This window comes from Struthio camelus, chromosome 7, assembly GCF_040807025.1.
Source record: "Struthio camelus isolate bStrCam1 chromosome 7, bStrCam1.hap1, whole genome shotgun sequence".
NCBI lineage: Eukaryota > Metazoa > Chordata > Aves > Struthioniformes > Struthionidae > Struthio > Struthio camelus.
This window is the reverse complement of record NC_090948.1, coordinates 41,969,771-41,992,442: the sequence shown is the minus strand read 5'-3', so window position 1 is coordinate 41,992,442 and position 22,672 is coordinate 41,969,771. Positions and strand designations below refer to the sequence as shown.

The 22,672-nt window shown below is 41.9% G+C and overlaps 1 protein-coding gene across 10 annotated transcripts in view; it reads right to left on the bottom strand.

The window, feature by feature from the left end:
* The window catches only part of PCDH15 (protocadherin related 15), a 1,072,490-nt gene that overhangs the window by 280,248 nt on the left and 769,570 nt on the right, over nucleotides 1–22,672 (bottom strand). For 6 of the 10 annotated variants that reach the window (XM_068951042.1, XM_068951043.1, XM_068951047.1 and 3 more), the window contains 2 exons: nucleotides 15,445–15,459; nucleotides 14,690–14,755 (listed from right to left, as the gene is read on the bottom strand). In XM_068951042.1, the coding sequence (XP_068807143.1) occupies nucleotides 14,690–14,755; nucleotides 15,445–15,459 (81 nt within the window). The remainder of the gene's footprint in view (nucleotides 1–14,689; nucleotides 14,756–15,444; nucleotides 15,460–22,672) is intronic. The other 4 variants (XM_068951049.1, XM_068951046.1, XM_068951050.1 and 1 more) reach the window with 1 other exon arrangement.

Sequence of the window (22,672 nt, the reverse complement as noted above, 5' to 3'; positions counted from 1 at the left end):
CATAAATTAGAGACCGATATCCAGAATCTGGTTGGAGCCTGATGATTTATTTTAATCAGGCTGTATTTTCCAAAACAGTTATGTCAGTAGGATAAAAAGTAGAACGCCATGCTAACGATGAAAAATTTAAGTGAATAAAGGGAGTGAGGGGGAATCAGAGCTGTGGAAGATTCCATTTGGCTTGATTAACATGACTTTGAAGAACGAAAAGGATACAGTCAATTTTCACATGGGAATCTGTAACAAAATAAACTAACAAATAGAATTTATGTTTGCGCCAAGCTACTCTCTGAAATACATCATTTATTGAATCATCTTACTGTTACAAGCATTTTGCTGTTCAAAACAAGCAATAACTTAACTATTACCCTTATTAGCGTTTCAAAGCTAAAATAAAGCTAAACCTCATCATGTTTTCAGAACAGCCTGCTTAAAAACAGAGGGAATCTGGGGGACAAATACATACCCTGGCTTCCTAGGCAGAGACCTGCCTTTTCAGCATCAAAGCAAAACAAGCGTAACTAAAGGAACCTGGGACCCGATCATGACACTGCACTGCTCATTTTTTAGCCACTAATGCTTACAAAGGCATTGAGAACAGCTCATTACTCACATGGTCCACAGCTTCATGCTACCAGCTACCCTTGCAGGCATGCATTGAAGAATGAGTGATGCAAAGACGTATGTTCTTGTTCAAGTGTGAAAAAGTATTTTTATTATTTTAAATTAAATTTACTTGAGGTTTCCTAGAAACGGGCAAATTTTCAAAAGCCTGCCTGGTTTACAGATTTCTCAGAAAATTAATGGCATTTTGCTTCCGGGGAAACGGACATTCAAAGGTCCTTAGGCACCCTGGGAAGGTGGCAGAGCAGCTCCATTTCTCACTGTTTTTTTCCCCCACAGATTCGGTATATTCTGTGTTGCTGCAGAGCAAGCAGCCAAGAGGAAGGGTACAGCTACCTCACCCTCAACGCTACCCTCTGCGCATCAAGCTGCATCTTTCGGAGAGGAAGCAAAAAAGGGGGTTACGACTACAACTGAAGCTGCAGAGCTTTAAGGAGCTTTCCACAAGGCAGAAGGCAAGAGGAAGGCACGTAAACTGGGGGCCCCCTCGCAAGGAGCGAGAGGAAGGCATATAGCAGAGGCTCCTAAACATAAGAGTTAGTAAAGTACTTTAAGAGCCACTGAACATCAGTTATCTTTACTACCCTACCACGGAAACAGGGTTTAAAACCAACTATTGGGACTTAGGTTTTTTTAAGCAAACTTCCTATTATGTGCAGCCAAAATACCTATTTTCACAGATTAGAGAGGGTTTTTTTTTTTTTTTTTTTATTTAAAATCTGCTACAGCCAGATTACTTTTTCGTTTAAGGAGGATATCTGGGGTAGATAGGGAAGGTAGGAAGGAGGTTAGAATAAATATACTTTAAAAATATTATGAACAAAACTAATTCAACTATGATACCTACCTTTTTAAAACCTCAGTTATATAGGACTTTCACTCAGAAGGCATAAATAAATATGTAAAAATAAAAATTCTCCAGAAGGACATTTGCTTTTACTAGATTACTCTTCAGTAAGTGCTCCAATACACACTTTTCTTTCCCTACAGCTCTATCCAGTACTCAAAATTAGCCATCTACCAACCTTGAAGACGGAAGTCCTCTACGTGCAGAAACGTTACAGCATCAACATCTGTTGTGACCTTCTTTACAACTTGACAAGAACTCACGCAGGACTTAATGATAGGATTAATTTCTTCCAATCAAGAACTTCAAGGAAAGATGACGACGACATCCACAGCGCCGTGATGTTATTGAGCGTAATGGTAACCTATATCCGCTCACCAGGAGCCATTTCAATTCATCAGGCTATTATGGAATACCTACGAGTTACACTACGGTATGGACAACACATTCCACCGCAAAGTCGTGCTCTGTGGTGCTATGCCAGAAGCGTACCCATCTCCAGCCAAACTCCCTGGATGGGCCTTGGACCCGCTTCATCATCTCACGAGGGCTCAAGGCCATTATCGGCCCTGTTACCATCCTCCCTGCTCCGCTCACGCTGCTCAAGTCCTGGGGACTGTGCCCTGCTCTGCAGGGACACTGCCCTCGGCTTGTCCTCGGTCGTGGGGTAAAACCTACTTGGGCTGCTCTACATCACAAATACTAACAGCCAACGCTTGCCGCACGAGCTTTTGAAGAGGATGCTTTAGACTGAAATGCCTGTAACCTAGTAACAGTGAAGACGCACTTCAAGGGTGAGGGACGCTCAGAGCTAAGAGGAACAGCACTTGCGGGCTTGTCAGCAGCAGTAACGCAAGTTAGAAAAGGCAGAAACCATGGACCACAGGATGCAGTAAAACAGTGCCATCGCTGATAGACGTAACACTCACAAGTTCCAGATGCTTATCGTCAAAGAGAACAGCAGGGCTCATCTACGAGCAGACCCCCAACTGCAGCGCAGAGCTCAGTCTCAAGGGTTTCCTCTGGCCACCATCACTCTTCAGCTCTCACATGCAACGGCATATCACAAAACACCACCAAAATTTGAGCATGTCAATCATTCCATACCCATCAACCACGTGAACAATTTCAATGGAGTGGAAAATTTTTTTCATGTTATTAGTGAAAAGATAACACAGCAGCTGCAGTGCCTCTGCTGAGTCCAAACTCACCTTAATTTACATAGGAAAGAAACACCAAACAAAAAAAAATTATGCTTCACCCTATCTAGACTAGTTTTAAATACTGCCATTGGAAAGCATACAGAAACGAGTAACATTCTATTACCATACATGGAACTGAGTTGACTGAGCAACTCTGAGATATGAATTTAGCGTGAGCTGCGGAGTTGGTCCAATTCAACAGAGCCTAAGTGGACAAGAGCAGGTAAATTCCGGGACCGGACTGCTCAACAACATGGGAGCCTGTAAACCTAATGCTTTTAGGAACAACAGCACCTGCCCTGAGGGACTGTGCCCAGGTCAGTGAGGACGCTGTCCCCTCAAAAAAGCTACAGGAAGAAGGGGCTTTGAGTTGCACCACGGCAACCCTATGTTTGACCCCCAATACAGACAAAGGACCAAAGGGAGGGAGAGCGAGCAGGGCAGCGAAAAGAGGTTCTTTCGCTAATACATCACCGATGGACCTTTGCCACCAGCAGAACAGGAGACCTGAACTCTCAACAGCACGACACCTCCTTGGTATCCTCCATGCGCACACGGCATCAGGGCAAGCTGGAAGATCGAGAACCGGTCCCGGTTTGATCTTTCCTACAAGGTGGCTGAAAGAGGCTCACCCACGTCCTGTGAACCCTGTATTTCCGCTTCGGACTCTGTTTCACGCTTCTTTGGCACAACTGAGCCAAAACATTCCCTCCCTCCCTTCGCTACCAGATGCTTACATCTATTCTTGGCTCTGCCACTCGCTTATCTTGGCATTCCCATAAATGCCAGCAATTCCCCCATCATTGTAAGAGAGCTGCTTATAGGAACAGGCAGTAGATAATACAAAGCAAGAAGGGCTGACTCGTCGGCGGGTAGCCTAACAGTAATAGATATCCATTACAATGACAGTGACATGCTCTGGGGAAGAGATTTTATTCCAGATGAAGGTTGAAAATGTAAATCACAGTTCCACAAGAGCAAAGTTTTCACGAAAGGAGAACGCGTCGAGAATTAATGTTAGCTTATGCTAGTGAAGCCAGCATCACTTAGTGACAATAAGGCAGATAAATATTTAAACGTATCATCTAACTTCTCGGGTTGACCTATGCACACATCTCTTGCTTCTAAAAAGATTTTTTTTTACGGTACCCACTTTTAGCAGTGACAAAAGGAAACGAAATACGCAACGTTATATATAGTCAGCAGAAAACAATATTCTCTATTCCAAAACTGGCCATGAAAAGCAATTTTGCTTTTTTTTTTTTTTTTTGAATGCACTGTGAACAAAGATTTTGTAACAAATTTCTCAGAGATCACCAAAAAGTGCTCTCTTTCTTATTAGGAATGGAAAAATAAAGCATTGTATGTTAATTTCCCAGGGGATATACAGGCTACTCAATAAACAATGACTCCAAAAATAAAATGATACCAAATCACTTATAAAACATGACATTAGAACGTCTGGAAATTACTCTTGGAGGACTGATCACAACCATCTCTTTCCTCTCCCCAGAGGAGAGCTGATTTTAAGTAGGCATAAGACGTATTACGTACTCTTATCCTTGCGTAGCTTTGCCGGTACTGTAAAGCGAATAATCTAAGAATACCGCGGCTACAGTTACACTCAGTGTTTCAGAATGATACGAAAGGAAAAACCTTTGAAATGTACGCTTCATTTGCAAAGGTAAAAATGGCAACCTGAGAACATGAACGCATTGAGTATTGCGATTTAATATAAATGACGTATTCTGAACGTCCAAATTGTCTGATGAGCTGTTCAGAAACACTGAGTCATCCTAAGGAGAATTTCCACCTTAAAAAAAAAAAAAAAAAAAACCCTCAAACACATTTTGAAAAGGATTTGCCATTAGCAAGCATAAGCATTATTCACAACAAAAATTATACACACTCCAAAATGGCATCAAATTCCTGATTTTCGTCATTTTACATATCAAGACTAAAATAGACTTGTGGTCCTGCCCGATCTCCTAATTACTTCTACAGTTAATCAATATTTAGTGAACAAAGCTCAATAGCTCACCCTTGAATTACAGCCTGCAGGTACGTTGAGACAATTGGAAGTAATCAGCATGAGGAAGATGGCACAAGATACGACCTGACACAACACTGTACCATCGCTATGCCACTATACGCGACAACTGAATACGTGCACAGGCAACTGCAATGCAAAGACATCGTTCATGATGAAGATGAGGGCAAAAACAAAAAACAAGAACACATCACCCCCAAGGTGGTTTAAGGAACCTATTTTCACTTCACCAAAGAGCACCCATGCCAGGTTAGGATATTTTCCAGACAGCACACTTAAAATATTTCCAAATCTATCACTGTGTTTTCTATCCTCAAGGGTGAGTTACAAGTCATTAGCTTACAAGAGACTGTTTTCTCCCTAAAAAAATACCCTCTGCTTTTTTCCATTTTGATTTGATTTGCCTTATTAGACAAAAAAGCCGGCCCACCAAAAACAAACTAAAAAATGATTATCTAAAGGGGACAGTTCTAGAGACCTTTAACAGAAGCTGTGCTTAAATAGTGGTGACTGCTGATGTCTGTGCTCATGAATAACAGTGGAATAAGCAGCTCATGATTTTACAGCTCCTTCAGTCTTCACACATTCGTCCTCCACGAGAAAGTACACTGAGAATTTAAATCTGTGGTATAAGAACGGCATTAAACACCAAATTGATTCACGACTTTTCAATCAAGTTGTTAATACCACAATCCTAAGAACGTATAATCTCAGAATGAAAATGAAGAAAGAGGCTTGAATGAAACATAAATAACTTCTGTAAATTTAGGCCTCTTTTCCCATCTCACGAATTGCTAAATTAACCCCAACTGTAAGAGAAGCGGCGATACCAGGCTACTCTGGTTTAAACAAGTGAAGACTTAAGAACTTAAGCACCAAGACATATGAGCTAACTGCTATCACGAATAGCAGAAAGAAAAGCATAAACGCACGTTACAAAAAAAACATTCCATAGTCTATCTCGTTGAAAACATTCATTTGCTGAGTATAAGAACACTTTCTGACATCTAGTTTTCACACTTACCCTTTATCTGTTTGACTCGGTCTTCTTACGTGACAGCAAGAACAGCTAACCCTCTCTTCCAAGCTATCTACCCTTTTTAGAGTTGGTTACGCTCTGGTAATATTTCTATTGTTGCATTTGATAACGACTCCGGGACAGTAGGTTAAGAACAAATTAGCCTTAGTCTTAATTGGCTGCATCTTTGAACGCCCAAGAAACTTCCAACTCTGTGGCAACCAACTAAGCAGGTCAAAAAAGACAGGAATAGTTGAGAAGGGGATTATCAAACTGGCACGCTAACCCATTTCCCCCCTGCTACATTACTGAAGGCTAAGACCGTTCAGTGTTACGACACGTACACGCACTGATCTAGTCCAACGCAAAATTGTTTAGTCCTGGGCCCTTTTGGATGTATAAATGGGTGCACAGGGGGGAAATCTCGTAAACTGAAAACAAATCTTCATTTGACCAAAACAGAGGAAAATGGAAGCGCGTATTTAAGCTTGATATAAAGATACGTTATTTATCAACGTTTAAGATGCATCATCTAACTCCAAGTGCTCAGTTTGGTTAAGGATTACAGAGAGCTTTGAGGATAGCACCTGGACCAGAGCATTCAGAAAACCCTCAGGTCTAAAATAAAGCTTCCCTGGAAGAATAAGCTAAGTCAGCTACAACTGGGTCTCTCTCGGTATCCGAGTGACAGCAGTCATGGGGCCACCAAGCTCTCCTCTTCAGGGGGGGAAATTCTGCTCAGGCACAGGGCACCGCTACAGCGCGGCCCCAGGATTCCATCGTATTCTCAGGGCCGCAGGCTAGATCCGACCTCGAGCAGCCTGTGCAATAGCCGCTCATCTAGATAACTTGGAGAAGCTTCAACAGGGAGCACGCAGCCTCCCGGGTCAACGTGGATGAGAGGAAACAGGGTCAAGCGACCGGATACGCTGCCAGATGGTGAGGACAGTCTACAGCCCTTAGCGGCAGACCAAAGGCAAAACAGCCACGTGGCACAAGACTAATCAATACAAATCCACTCCTCGCACTAAAGTTTGCTTTTAAAAATAAAATAAAATAAAAAAAACAAACAAACTAAAAAAAAAAAACACCACTGCAAGAGTAACTCCTCCTGATAGATATTACTTAATCTGGCAGATAACTATCAGATCTAACATATCACCTCTCTTCCCATAAAGCCAGAATAAGCTCTGTACTGTGTGCTCCAATTTGACAAAATGTCGTTATGCGCCCGAGTCTGATCCAGATCAAATTTGTATTGCTGGATAATCTAATGTCGCGCAGACCCAGTATTAACGATTGTGGAACGCGAACAGTGCAGACAGTCACTGGAAGACTACTGCAGCTCCACGCACAATCGTGTTAGCCATCCAGATTGTTATCAGCAGCCCACCAATATTGCTATATTGAATTGTAATCCTTGACAGACAAACACCTAGACTTATTTCAAGATGCTCACACGTACACCTGGGAGCTGAGAAAGCAGAGTATCTGTGTAATGAGAGCTATTAATTTTGCAAAGATGACAAGCTCTTGCTTTAGAAGCAAGGCTGACTGAACTCCTTTCTCCTGTTCAGCAAGGTATCATTTCAAAGATTTACTGGCTACAATACCTCACTTTTGTTTCATCATACCTACAAACCACATACCAAATCTCCATTGCTACGAAAACCAGGTTCCAGTTGGTAGAGATGAAAAGCAATACTTCCCACAGGTATGAAGTGTTCACAGACACTTTAAGACAGTATAAGATTGTCTAAAGAAGTGAAAAAGACTTTATACATGGATGATTATGCCTCTAGACAATTGCAAGAAAGAAAGAAAAACACCGACTGAAGCAGTTTCTCTCTTGAAACATCGCACGTGAACGATTAATAACATTTAAGTTTCATCCTTTCCTTTCGTCCTTCAAAAATACCATTGTTAACCGTTTGAAATGAAATAGCGCGTGAAGTGACAGTTAAATGCAAAAAGTCCACAAACTACATTTATGGACACATCTGGGATACCCAATATGAAATTGCAGCACATTGCAGCTTGGGCTTTTCCATTGCCGCACACGTCACAGACTTCAGAGACCTTCTTATCAGAGTATGTATTTTTATAAACTCTAACATCTCTGCGCAAGATGCCAGTGTTTGTGCAGCATACGAGTAGGAGAAAGTCACGTCCTCCTGCACCAGGAAACCCAGAGCTAAGGCCGAAAGCTCTGCTCCATTTTAGCCCTGTTAATCTTCACGGAATAGCTTTGAGTCTTGCTCGGGCGCTGAACACACAAGGCGGTCTTCAGCTCATCTTATTTATAACTGCTTCCCCATTGAATGCCAACTGGCTCATCTCATTCCTGGTAAATAGAGATCGCTTTGCATGGCAGGGCAATCAGTTGCCAGTGATGCATGGGATCCCAGAGCGGAGGAAAGCACTGCTATTGCAACGCAAGTAGTCAAACGAGCGAGGCTTACGCACAGGAGACTTAATCGGCCTACAAATACGTGCAGCAACCGCATGCTGTAAACGGAAGCCTCCCACTCAGAAGCAGCTATGAGACACACTCAGAGTATCCCCCCTCCATCCTTAATGGCTCTAGGACAAGGTGCAACCCTACTCTGTCTGAGAGGGACCCGGGTTTCATACAAAAAAAGCGTTTCTGTCCTTCCCACTGCTTCTTTTCCTAACAAAAGCTGAAAAGGGGCAAGTTCGAAATACACTGTCTTTTTCACTCATACATACAGGTGCACATATAGAAAATATAAACATGAGCTCTTACACGCACGCAATTTTGCGTCATTATGCAGCGCACACAGTCCTCTAATTGCCTTGGTTTGTACATTAGCCACAGAGATGCAAAAAGCGTTGCGTGAACATAGGCCAGACATGCTCTGGCAAGCTGAAACTCCTTCAAGCGTCTGGCACATCTCTTCTCAACCTATGTTTCCTTCCGAGGTTTTACAGGGAAAAGCTAAGCTAAGCAACTGTAGGCTCCAGTGACACCAATGAGAATCCAGCAGCAGCCTGACAAAACTCTTTTCAAAATGGGAGCATTTGTTATCAGATACGCTAGGTTCCAATAACCCAAAGAACGACACCTGCAGCATTTAAAGGGGACTTCTTCTAATGCTAAAAAAAAATCCTTTGAATGGTATTTTGATAGGACTGCATAGCTATGCCCGCACATGCAAAATTCATCTACAGAAACCAGAAATTCTTAGATAAAGGCATTTCAGAACAGCAATAACAGCAAAGACGGCAATTCTTTTTTGTTACCGTAAGGCATTCGACAAAATTAAGAAGCTGGGGCACCTCATCCTTCAACTCATTAACTCACCCCTTTTCGGAAACGGAAAGGAAAAGTAGCAAGAGGCCATAAAGTTGCAACTCTCAGGAAATAAAATTCTCCGTGCACCCGTGTTCAACCACAGCAACTGTGGTTGCTGTGGTTGAACTGATTAGCAAATCAGAACACTGTGTTTTCTTCTATAGCCACTCTTCCCTTAGATATCCAAAACACCTCAAAGGCGGTCAGACCAGAAACAGCTTAAGATCTGCTTAGGAGACAGACAGCGGGACCCTTCATCTTAAAGGCCCATTACTTCCATCCTAGCCCCTACTGGTAGTCACTGAAAATCGCATTAAGTAATGGCTCTTTGAAAGCCATCCCACAGCCCAGAGGAAATACATTAACAAACTCGAAGCCTGTCCCCGAAGAGAGGCTAAAGACTTGCTTCCTCTAATGACATTTTTTCTTTCCCCCAATCCCTGTCAGTCATCCCTGAAAAATAAAAGTTAAAACAGTTTGGGATGGTAGAGAAACGTGCAGCGACACCGTCAACGTGCCTTAGTAATCAAGTCTGTTCTTGCAGCATTACACGCAATTCAACTCAAAATGGATCGGTCCAACAGTAGCAGGAGGGGAGGAAAAAAAAGTGTATTTGTGCCCTATTTCCCCTTTATTCCCCCCCAGCGTGGGGAAGTCATTGGCAGGGCCTTGCAGTGCGAGCGCCCGTGCTCTGCCTCCACAGGAACCCAGGCTAACCAAAGAGAGATTACAGCCAAGAGAGTAAGAGGAGGAAAAAGATATCCAAATAATACAAAAGCCTCTTCCAGTGCCCCAAGGCTCATTCCCGCACTCACCTGTGCTTGCCCAAATTCCAAACACGCACAATGAGCCTTACAGAGCGCTGAGGAGACACAGACACGTAACCCGCGGAGCAGGTGTACTGCCTGTTCCTTAGCATTTCCTATCATTACAGGAGGTTAAAAAAGGGGAATTAAAAAAAAAAAAAAGGCAAAACATTGCATTTATCGATTTAAACAGGGTGGGCGAGAACCCAAACAGAACATTTGCGGCAACAGGTTTTGCACTGTGAACATACTGCCAAGGGAGCGGGGCAGTTTGGCTTTTCCCCAAGATCACCCTCCCTTTGTGCTGAGCGCAGGAAGGAGCCTGTAGTGGACAGCAGCAGCAGCGCAGGAGCCCAGGAGCAACTGCAGCAGGGAGCAACCCTCCTGAAATCTGCACGACGGTCAGAGAGGAGACTTCCCCAGCACTCAGATTGCGCCAAGTTTGCTCACTGGTATGCAGGGCCATGCAGATATTTGTTTCAAAAATCTTTTATTTTAATAAAAACATAGCAGATCTTGCTTTTGCCTCTTTTGCAAGTTCTCGCCATAGCGTATTTTGCATTAAAATTTTTTGAATCCTTGGGGGGGGGAGGGGGGGAGAACACACTACTTAGCATTTCAGAGTGCCCACCCCTGGCCAACTCGGCATCCAGCTACAACATCTAAACAAAAAAACAAAACAAACAAAAAAGCCCAAACCGATCCCAAATCGCTTACTGGCACAGCACTTCCTTAACAAAAGCCAGAGAAAAAAGTAATTTCGTTTCAATGGAAATTTTTATACATATATATATGTGTGTGTACTTTTTTTTTTTTAATATAAAGAAAGTCAATTATCTTTTGCCACAGGTGAGGCTTCCGCTAAATTTGTTCCCGGAGCTGTTCCAGTCCCACTAGAGTCTGTTTTTCTCCAGAAAGATGCTGCCATTCACTTGCACCAGGCTTATAAAAGCAGCTATCAGCATCACAACCTCATCTCATATTTGTCAGTATTTCCGACAAGATATACTGCTTTACCCAAGGGAATCCTTCGTGCTGTTTGGTTTGGAGATAGGAGCAGGTATTCGGTCTGTTCCAGAGCAGCTGGAAACAATTTGTTCCATCAGGATTACACATCCTCCTCAAATGCAAAACCTGACCCGCTCGTACTCATAAATCTTACACTTGAACACTGTATTCACAAGATTAGCTGCTCATTAGCTTTAGTTACGCTAAAAACCAAGCTGTACTTCTCAAATCATAAAATCTGACTGCTCAGACTATTTTGCCATCTGCAGCGGGCTCACATAAACACTTGCCCTCTTTGTTCTCATTCACTGAACCCCCAACTCCTGCTTAGAAGAAAGCAGCAGCAGATCTCAGGCATATGCTGAGCTAAAGAAAAATATGTTTTTTGAAGAATATATATATAGAAAGATGAGAAGATCGAAGATTGCTAACTTATGCAAGACTGTAAAGGTGAAGTTAGTCACACATTTTCCAAAAATATCAAAAAGTCAGTTCAAATATCAAAAGAGCCTGCTGCTAATTTTCACTTGCCTCTTTTCTGCCTTGCTGTCACTCAAGATCTTGCAGACACCGAAATGCAAATTGTGACGAGAGGCAAAAGCCAAACAACGCTGAAACCTCCATCTTTCTTCAAGGACGAAACTACATCAGAATGATTTCAGCCCTCTTCCTCATCGTGCTATTTCAGAGGAATAAATGAACACCACTGCTAAACATCTCTACCAGTTCCCACCTGCCCTGGAAATAGGGGGAAGACACCACCGCGCTGTGGGTCCTTCTGCAGCAACTCAGGGGAGAAGGCTTGCGCCCCAGGCTCGCAGATCCCAAGATCCCAAGCTGCCAGCTGGACCGTGCTCACTTAGCTCTTCCCCCACCTTACAGCTCAGCATCAGTATTTCTACATAAATTTTAGCTCAATTTGGGATCATTTTCCTTCTCTGGAAAATGATACGGAGCTCTCAAACCTGTAAAATAAAAACTTTGCAAAGAGAAAACACTTGTTGCACAAGACCTTCTCTGTAGGGCAGGTATGTATATGCCTGACTAAGGATGTCCCACAACACTTACTGCACGCCACGTGCCGTACCCTTCTCTAGCATGGCAGCACCCCCTCCTCCTCCTCTGGAAGAGGATGTCCATTTCTGAGGAAGAAGAAAGCAGGAGAAAATTAAGAGCTCCACATTTGGGGACACAACACACTGAGCTGTTTTGGCCACGAGCCACACGGCTAGATAAAGCCAAAGATATTATTCTCATCTTACACAGTTGTTAAACCAGGCCATTAATACTATCTCAAGCATTATCACCCATTCCCTTAAAAAAAAAAATTCATTTGCCACTTCTGAAATCCACCACGTCTAGGACTCTTTACACATATACTACTATAATCTAATTTACTACTAAATGAAGCTTCAAGGTCTTATTTTTTGAGTGGTTCTTTAAGAAAGTAGCTGCTTGAAATTGTTCTCATGGTACCTGAAGTTGGTCTGATAAGGAACTTCAGAGTAGAAATTGATGTGTTTATTCCTATCAGCAACAACAGCAGACAACCATCTGCAGAATTTACATTTTCTGTATCTACAGAGTGCTGTTTTGCCAGCACTCCGTTTCTACTTGCAATTTAACCTCTTTAACCAGGAATTAATGGTTCATAGGAATTCACAGTTAAATAGATCAATTAAATCCCTGCAACACACACAAACCTTTTAAGGAAAAACATTCCTCTCCCCGTTACATTAAATTTAGCCATCTTTCCTGCAGGACCAGTTACATACAAACGTTAACTTTTAGTTTTCTAAATACTGAACCAAACATGACAAAGCTGAGGAGGTTTACTACGCCATTCAGCCAGAGGGATGTAAGCTTTGTATTCCTCTTAGATTTTTTGGTAGAAACTCCAAATAAATCTGTATGCTCAGCATCTCGGCTCACTTTGTGCCATTCTTCCCACCACATTCCCCTGACAGGTAACTCCAGGGCTGATAATGCATTTGGGGGGGGGGGGAAGTTACATATCATGCCAACACTTACCTCCTGTCATCTAGCATACTTGACACCTTCCCAAAGTGATATAGATGCAGTTATTTGCATCTATCTGCAACCCCAAGCTTGCAATCCCAAGGCTACTTCGACAGTACATGCGTTTAAAAAAAAAATGACGTTAAGAAATACCATAGTATTGATTCTTGATATCTGATTTTTTAATGCCATACATACCAGACTATTTTAACCACAGGTGACTAATTACAACGCAGGTTCCCCACAGAAGTTGCACAACTGAGCAGTCCCACAGCATGCACGTGTTCATTAGCCACCCTTACACTGTGAAAGACAGACTTCTTTTTCCCCCTTTGAAATGAGCACCATATGAACATGATAAAGCTGTCTACTTTGAAACTAATATTGCACTGTGCAAGTTACTTTTTTTTTTTAAATGCAGTCTGAATGCCTGAAAAAGTATAGACATTCCCTGTTCTGTCACCAGGCCCCCATTTCAGTAGCAGCTGTTTTACCCCAAGTTTTTACCCCCACACCCTCTGCTCAGCACGCAGACAGGATTACCAATATAATTTCCTTTTGCTCAAACTAATCATTTCTAAGTTGCAGCCGGCAGACATGATTGCCAAAAAAAAAAACCAAAAAACAAAAACCACCCACACAACACAGGGAAGAGCGAGCCTGCTGTTAAAAGCCACTCCTGTATAAACTTAGCAGAGGTTTTTTGTATATAGATGTATTAACAATGTCGACAGTGGTCTTCTCCCTTCTCTCACCAGTAAAACCTGCAAACCCTCTTCCATCTCACCTTCTTGAGCAACTGTGATTCCCAGCACCTCTCCTTGGGATTATGAAGGGAAGCAGAGAGACCTAGGCTTTGCTCCGCACCCATGTAATGATGGAGCATAACCACGTGCAGCATGCTCAACTGCCTATCTTACCAGGTTTGGGGGGGGGGGGGGGTGAGAGAAAAATCACAAAACAACCACTAAATACTAATCAGAAAATAGCAGAAATTCATTCATGTCAGAGGTCACCACCACTTGGGCAACAACTCAATCAGGCAAGTAAGCACGTCATCGCAGGACATTATGCTGCGTCGATGTAACGTTGAAGCTAAAAAGCAACAACTAGGAAGTAGCACAGCTTGGCGAGAGCATAAAAACAGAAAAACCACACACACCCCTACACTACTAAATACTTTCTTCTTTCACAATTCCCATGACTACATACAAGCAAGTTCTTCTGTCTTCTGAGCTCATGTAATAATTAAAGCTGACAATGAAACAACAAGCGACTTTCTAAAAGCTGGCATAGGAAACCCAGAAGAGAACAATGCTAATATTCTTATCGAGCTTCAGAGACTCAAGAGCAGCTTGGCCTTACCTACCCCATCAAGCCACTAAAAATGTAAAGATTGGCTCAGCTTCCTCCTCCAGTAAAATCACAGAGATAGAAAAACTTGGTCAGTAAGAGTAAGCTAGCAGGCTGGCAACAAGGCAGCTAAACTCATCCTGCATTACAAATAACCATGGTGTTAAGCACTCATTAAAGCTAAAAGCATTCTCGCAGATGCTATTTAGAGCCCAAGAAAAAAAAAAGGTCAAAACGTATACTTTCCCATGAAATCAGGGAATCTTGGCGCGTTTTGGGTCATTTTTGTATTTCCACTTGACACCAACGCTTACAGATTTCAGAGACCAGTCCTCGGTGCAAGAAACACAGGCGTCATTGCTGCCGAGTCGGCCGCCCCGCTCCCCACGGGAGCTTCTAAACACGAGTCAGCTCATAACTATCACTTAAAACAGAGGCATACTCACCGTTTCGACTTTCTTCATCAATAGGGACTATTGTGGCTGGAGGACCTGTCCTGGCCAACTTGCAATCTATAAGGATGAAACGAGAAGTTATTCATCTTCCCAGAGGATGGGCCTTACAGAGTATTGTTGTTAAACAAGCTAGAATACCAAAAACAAGCGTCACTTAAACATGGCATATGCATAGGCTACAACCGTTAGCTAGTTTTACGTTCACAGAGGATCAAAACCTGAGCTGTTCCCTCACTCAGCTAAAACTTCACAAAGCAAATGAGAATCTGAGAAGAAAGGCCTGAAGATCTCAGATGTTGATCTGTATTTAAAACAAACACTTCAACAGCATAATCTTAACATGGTGTGTAAAATTATCTCTTAGGTGAGCCTTACTTGCCATGTCACGAACACACGCTGTTGTCACATAAAGATACAGCACGGTTTGAGGGCTACGCTACAATCCTGCTGACGCCTTGCTCTAGAGATACCCCCAGGGACCGTAGTGAAGCAGAAGTCCTTCAGGACAGAGACAATACGATGGTAATTTAACCCAAAGAAATAACAAAGGCATGATTAAAAAGTAGAACTCATAATTAAAGCTTCACAACGGAAACAAACACAATTTGAATCTAACTGCAACAGAGGGATCTAACTAAAGAGAGCGAACAGAAGTTTAATAGCGTTCTAAGGAAAAAGAAAATAAAGAAGCCAAAAAAACAAAAACAGACAAGCAATGTTCAGGAAGTTACATTTTGCCATCTTACCCTCATATTGCCAGTCTGGAGTCAAAAGTTTACAGTCATCAATGGAAGCAGAGCAGAACAACGAAAGAAAATAAGTAAGATTTTGTTGTTTAGCTTAAAAGATAGGTTCAAAGACACAAAAAGCAGTACAGGCAGAGCTAGCAGATTCATAGGTGAAGTCTTTAAAAAAAACAAAAAAGGGCATCCATACCAGTTGCGATAACTGCATTTGATGAACAATTTGACTGTCTGCATTAAATAGAAGACAAGTATTATCTCTTCGAGTCATACAGAAAAAAGTTAATCAAGAAGCACTTTTTTCAAAGAGCCTCCAAATAGCTCTGAAGCAGCGTGACAAGCAACAAACATTCTTCTTCCCGTTTCAGGGCAAAGAACTGCACGTGAAAGTACAGCCCACACTTTTAAAGACATCCACTCTTCTGGATCATCCTTACAAGGCTCGAGTGCCTGGAGTGGCTACACCTCATCTATCAAGAGCGACACAGGTTTTAATCGGTTTCTATATAGGAAGAGAGACACTAGGTTATCACTGTATTTTCTTAGAGGTCTAAACACTTGACGCCCAATCCTCAGAGACAGACATCTGTAAAGAAAGCAGCAGCAAGCAGAGGTAAATGCCGTCTGCCAGCAAGAAACATTAAGCACTCCCCAGCTTCAGTGGAACTGCCCAGCAGCTAGTTACAGGCTATAACTATCGAAGCACAGCCAAGGCCCGGGAAGAAAGATCAAAATAGCAAAGGATGAATCCAGATCTCTGTTTAGGCCAAACCTCTGAAGGACACGTTTGTAGCACGGTATTGTCATCCACCAACAGCTATACAGCTTATATCGGTGGTAGTGCTTGCACAGCTGCATGCATCAACTTGGTTTGCTGTCCTACATCATTGAAATAATTTTGTTTATTAAGAAAAACTCCTCAGGACTCATCCTATTTACTCCTGCATGCTATAGCCTGATACATAAAAACTGAATAATTTTTGGTAATAGCCTTAAAGCTCCCCCCCCCCCCCCCCAAAAAAAAAAAAAAAAGAAAAAGCCTTGAACAGAGCAAACAGCCCATCTGAGAAGTACAGCTCTCATTTCATTACGTTTTGCATTGCTAGGAGCATATCCATGGGAAAATGAGCAGCGTTCGCATATCTGCCCAAAGTAGGGATTATTCTCCTCTTCTTTTCACTGTGTGCTATAAATATAACAGGAGCACAACACGCGCAACTTCTTTTTTCCCCCTCCAAGAGATATTTATCATCATGTAGAAGTTTACAATTGCAAACTGAATGACCCTTCAACAAAGTTTTTGTTAGTGGAGCACAGATCACCGATAGCTACTTTTAAACGCCTTATGAACACTGCCTACCCAAGAGCCAAACGAGGGGCGTCTTTTCCTTCTAGCAATAACATATGCCTTACCTAAAGGGCAACTAGGATTCTTCTTGAAAATTGAAAAAGGCTTTTTCATCACCTTTCCTTCTATGATTATGTTTTGCCCTCAGCTTGCATCTCACTGAACATTTCACACTAAGCAGGGCTCACTTCTCCCCAGTCTCTGACTTATTGGCAATTTTGATGCTTCGTCTGTTTGCAAGCAGCCTTCTCACGCGATTGGTGTCCTACCAAACAAATCAGGAGATTCAGAATTATAATGAAAACAGTACTCTATACGTATATGTATTTTTAAATGAACGCTCAGTATTGAAATCTGGATGACGGCAGTCCTCAAGGAAGGTAGATTTTATAGGGAAGTTCAGCACTTTGCAGAGGATTTGCTACAGGTGTGAGGGGAGAAGCATTGAAACGTATCTCATTGTTGAAGAAATTTCAGTCAAAAGCAGAGCAGACTCATAGCAGTAACTATTCTATAGCAGGGGAAGAAAGAAGGTAAACGGGACGTGCAGCAGCAATCTAGCCTATGGATTAGCCTCACGGCACCAGTAAATAATTCCTGAAGAAACATGCGGTTTTATTGCACAGATAGGAAGCTTACATTGTATCATTCGGTATCCTTTCAACCATGGCAGGACTAGCCAAACATCAGGTTGCATTTTGGGATGTTTGTCACCCCCTCTTCTCGGAGGCAGAGGGGCCTTCTTTAGCCTCAGGTTCCTCAGTATATACGGACCAGGTTAGTTTAGAATTCACGAAATCCCAAATCAAAAGGGACACATTAGTTTTAAACGTCTTAAATTTTTAAAATAGTTTTTTCTTTTCCTTTTTTTTTTTTTTTTGCATGCCCTCCCTTCCTTTTTAATAGTATGGTGTTTTATTTGTTTGAGAGCATCTATATAAATCTACTGTGTGTTTTAATTTCTCCTAATTTGACACTGTTGATTATTAGCAGAATATTCACATTCACCTAGCCAAACATTGACATTAATAGGACCGTGGAAATTGCTAAAATAGAGGAGTTTCTATCCATCAGGTCCACAGCCCCTCAAATGGCAGCCCTGCTTCAGAAAAACCGCGCCCAAGGACATCCTCCGTATTGTCTCAACCAACTGAAGGACTCTGTTGGAAGCGCGCAGAAAGACCATACTGCAGCACAGTCTATTTGTTCTATACTTATTTGTTCTCTTAATGAAAAAAAGTTGACCTTGGAACTCCTGGGCATAATGGAGCAGCCACGGAAGTCAAATCACACTAAATTAAAAAAGCAACACTAAGAAAGGCAGAAAACGCTCTGCATAAATGAAAGAGAGAAAATACAGCTTTTCTTTCCTTTCCAGCTGCTTCAGAAATACCCCATTATTACTCCGCACTATGTTATTTTACATTTTACCCTAGATTCAGGGTTGTTTTGAAATATTCAGTTATAAGTAGATGGAATTAATCTTTTGTTTATAGATGGTCATACAGAATATGACAAGTGCTAATCTCAAAAAACTGACTCAGTCCGTAACAGATATGCAGCCTAGTTTGAAAGACTTTATTCCATAAAATTCTACTCAGTAGCTACTTTTTTTTGGTAATAGAATACAAAGTTATGTTTTTATTCCTCAGCCTCGTCACTCTAACAAAGAATATACCCTAAAGGTTATCAGTAATTGTACCAGGCTATGTTACCCTTCAGCATCAATCCATTAGGTACCTAGGACTCCTGTCCCAGGCCGGAAATTGCTCTTTACAATTACTATTTCAGCAACTTTTATTGTCCTAATGAAGTTCAGAACGTTAAAATAAATACTAATAATTATTCAGCATTAGCACGCACATCTAATCCGAGCTGAAAACCCTTGAAAGGTGATGCTAATATAGGAGCTTTCCTTTAAAGCTGCAACTCAAAGGACTGGATTCAGGCCTGACAAGAGTGACGTATTGAAGAGCCAAATTCTTGCACCGGCAAAAACTCAAACACATCTTCAAGCGCAGCCTACAGGCAGTACTTCAAGCATACAGCATTAACTCTTGATTTTTCCCCACCCCACTCCGAGTTAATTTGTCCAAATCCGTTCTTAACGCATGCAAACGTTTAGCATCCATTTCATCTTGGAGTAAGCTTGTTTTGAACCTGGCCACTGCTAGTTCACGTGGCACCACCTTGCACAGGAAGAAACGGCAACCAGCCATTCCCTGTTAACCCTCTACACTTCAGCTACGACTTCAAATACGCCATTTTATCCCTGACCTGTACAGCACACATCCAAAGTTAATTTTAAGCGATTTCAGGCTTCTGACACCCATTTCAGTGGCTGTGCTCTGAATCCAAAAAAGGTGATATTTAAAAAGCAAAAGCAGTATTAAAATTACTTCCCTTGATATCCCTTTGAAAGGTTATATACTTACCTCCACGTGTTTTACTTCCACAGTTTATTCAAAGAGCATTCAGAGAGACATCCCATGAAAGAGCGTCTCTAAGCACGTTCATTTACGGAACAGGGCTCCTAAGAGAGAGCTACATAGAACCATACATTTAAGCTATCTGAGTAACTAAGCAACCCAATTTAAGGGAAGAATGTCTCGTCTTGTTTCCTGTGCTAGCGAATTCAGAACTACAGCTGTGCAATTTAGGATAAGCTTGGCATAACCTTTACGTTAGCCGACTTGTACTACAATTGCTCTGTATTCAAAATAGTATAAAAAGGGCTTTCACAGGCTATTTTCAGCTCTTCCTGATAGACATCACTAATTCTGGAAAGGAGCGACAGTGAACTTGAGCACGATTCAAATACACTTGCGATACTTTGAAAACTAAGCTGGGTTGCTGTGCTTCGATTCAGCCTGCAAGTTTACTGCTCAGTCAGGCACTGCTCTATAACTCACAGCTCAGAGATTCAAGGATTCATGCAAAGGATGACGACTTAATCGCAACAAAACAACTCTCGCTAGTTTGGGTTTGGTTTTGTTTCCAACTAAGAAAAGGCGAGGCTGGTGGACAATCAAGTACTAAAAGGACACAAACTAAATAAGAATATTGGTATAAACTCTTGTTCACAGAGTCTCAGAAAACATAAGCTCATACAGAATATGCAACCTGAACAATAGATTTACTTTGAAGCTTTATTTCTCCTTTAACTTCTCCGGACAGATACAATATCTATCAAGGGTTTGGCATGTGAAAATTCCTCTGCAAGCGCTCTGTAATGCTGCTTTACTTTTACTGCTTTAGAAAAAGGCAGTGCCATCTGTCTTTCAGGTAATATTCTTCTAGATTGAAACAACTTCCCATTCTACCAGCAGTTTTGGAGTTGACTGCCTTTTTAAAATCATACTTGTGCCTGAAAACACTGTAAAACACATAAAAAATATGACACTATGCCAAGCAGCACCTGAAACCGCTATTACCGAAAGTAATTTTTAAGACCATTAAAATACACTGCATGATTCAAGAATGGTTGTAATATCTTCAGAAGTGCATGCATTTTTGAAGTTGACTGTAGCTGATTTTTAACAACAGCTATGCACTAAGCATTAAAATTTCATAGTGTTTGCAGTATTTTTAAAATTCCACTTTCCCTATTACTGGTGCAACGTGTTTAAGACAAAAAAAAGTCTCATTCAATAGGGTGGAAAAGTATTCACCATTTGGAAATAAACTGAATCTAGACACAATAAGCAAATATTAAACTCTCAGCAATTTTAACTGTATACAGACAGACATTTATAGGTAAGTACAAGGAACTCAGAAAAAGCAGATGGAAATACTTACAACATTACTGTTGATTCTTCTTTGGATGCAAATAAAACAGTATTAACATTTATTAACTGAAACGCAGGAGAGGGGACAGTTAAACTGCTTACAGATGAACTGCGAATAGGCAGCCTTTCCATTTCCCCAGTGGTAAAATTCGTGGCTTTGTAGACTTCAGGCTCAATACCAGACTCATAGTCACGGAAATGACATTTACTTATCTGGTTTCTTACGCTCCCTAAAAAATTCTCGGCTTTTTGCACAAAACAGACAAGGAAACCGTTAAGTCCATCTTCCACAGAACTAACTGGGATTAGATGGGATAATAAATAGCAGTGTTAGTAGGAAGTTTCAAATGAAATTTATGAAAATATTAGTTTTGCTGCACACAGGAATATTTTCATTTTTAAAGTGGATGTAAAATTTTAGAATAGTACTTGCCTGTATGTGAACACTATTGAATTGCACTCTTATTACAAAAAACAACTGCGGAGACGTTATGTTTTCAGTTGTTTTTGTTAAAAAGTAACCTTTTATAAAATCTGACAGAAATCCAAAACGAGTGAAGTTTAACAGCAATACAATTTTAAGCCTTTAAGCCAAAAAAAAAAAGTTTCTTTTCCCCAATTCTAAACACTAGCAACATTTAGGTCCTATTAAGCAGAAACAAAAGCCAAGTTAGCGGAGGCTCATGTAGTGTAAAAACCAAGTTATCTTGCTCCTCTTAATTTAAGCCACCTCTCTCACCCTGAAGCACGAGCTGCTGTAAGTATTTACACAGTTCAAGAAACCTCCACTTGCGTACCAGCAGCGTAAAGCCCACAGCGAGTAGCCAGGGCTCATCGTCCCCAAAAGCAGGCGGCACAAACTCGCCTGTCGGTTCAAGGATTGTTTGCGTTTCAGGTAATTAACTAGCAATTTCACGAACATTTACATATTGTGCCTATAAATATCTTTCTCGTGACATCCATAATGAAGCCAGTGCCCATCAACGTCCTCCTGTAATTTAATCAAGACATCAAGCAGCAGTGACAGAAGGGGAGGAAGTTGCTTTGTTGCAGAGGGAAGCAAAACCCTGCTGTGCCCTTCACAGGGACGAAGGGAAAGCGAGGTGGCTCCTTACCTGGGAAGGCATGCTACTCCTTCAGTCCCTTGAGAACTCAGTCCTGCTAAAATTACCCAGTGAGCATAGACTCCTATAACTGCATTTAAAACGGAGAGAGCATGATGCGCGTTTTCTGCTTGCTTCTCCACTAAATCGCAGCAAACGCAACCCTCCTCTGGGAGGGCGGGTCGCCGCTTCCCAGAGTCGCCGGACGCTGCTGGGCTGCCGAGCGCACGTCGGAGCAGCCACTACAAAACAGCTTTTGCATGCTCGAGGACTGACCTGGAGGCCTCGCGTGTAACATACGGACTCTGGTAATGTGTCTTAGTTGAACCCTAACTCAACTATAACCAAAAACTTTTTTTTTGAAATTAGACTGACACTGTTTGGGCCTTGAAAACAAGAACAAACTTGCGGACGTTTGGAGTAGAAGACCCTTTTTCCAACATCACTGCCAAAAAAGCCAACAAAGGGACAAGAACTCTTGTCAAGCACATTCCCAAGCTGCTCTGCAACAGTGCAATTAAAAAAAAAAAGTGGCATGTAATGAACTTATAATCAAGTTCCTGCAGCTCCATAAAGTTAACTTACGTTGCCCGAAGGATGCAGAGAAATTCTAAACACTTGGATTTATTAGCACCCGAGGCTCTGGGAAACACTGCCCTGGCGGCTTGGTGAAAGGGTGCAGAGCTGCGAGCAAGAGCAGCTCCAATGGTGCAATATAAAACACAGCCCCCAAGACACCGGGCAACGCTTATAGGTCACCTGGCAGCCACAGCCACAGCGCGTGCCTAATCTATGAAAAACGCAAAGTAATAAGATTTCACAGAAAGTGTCATCCTTTGAGGTCGCCGTTTAATAATTCATGGTCCAATGAATTCCAGTTATTGAAGTATGAGCTGCTTTCTGCCCATCACCGTCAAAGCCTGTGTCTAAATAGCCTCAACCTGAGTTCATCATAAAGGCAATAAGGGCTTAGACATCGACTAGCTAGCAAG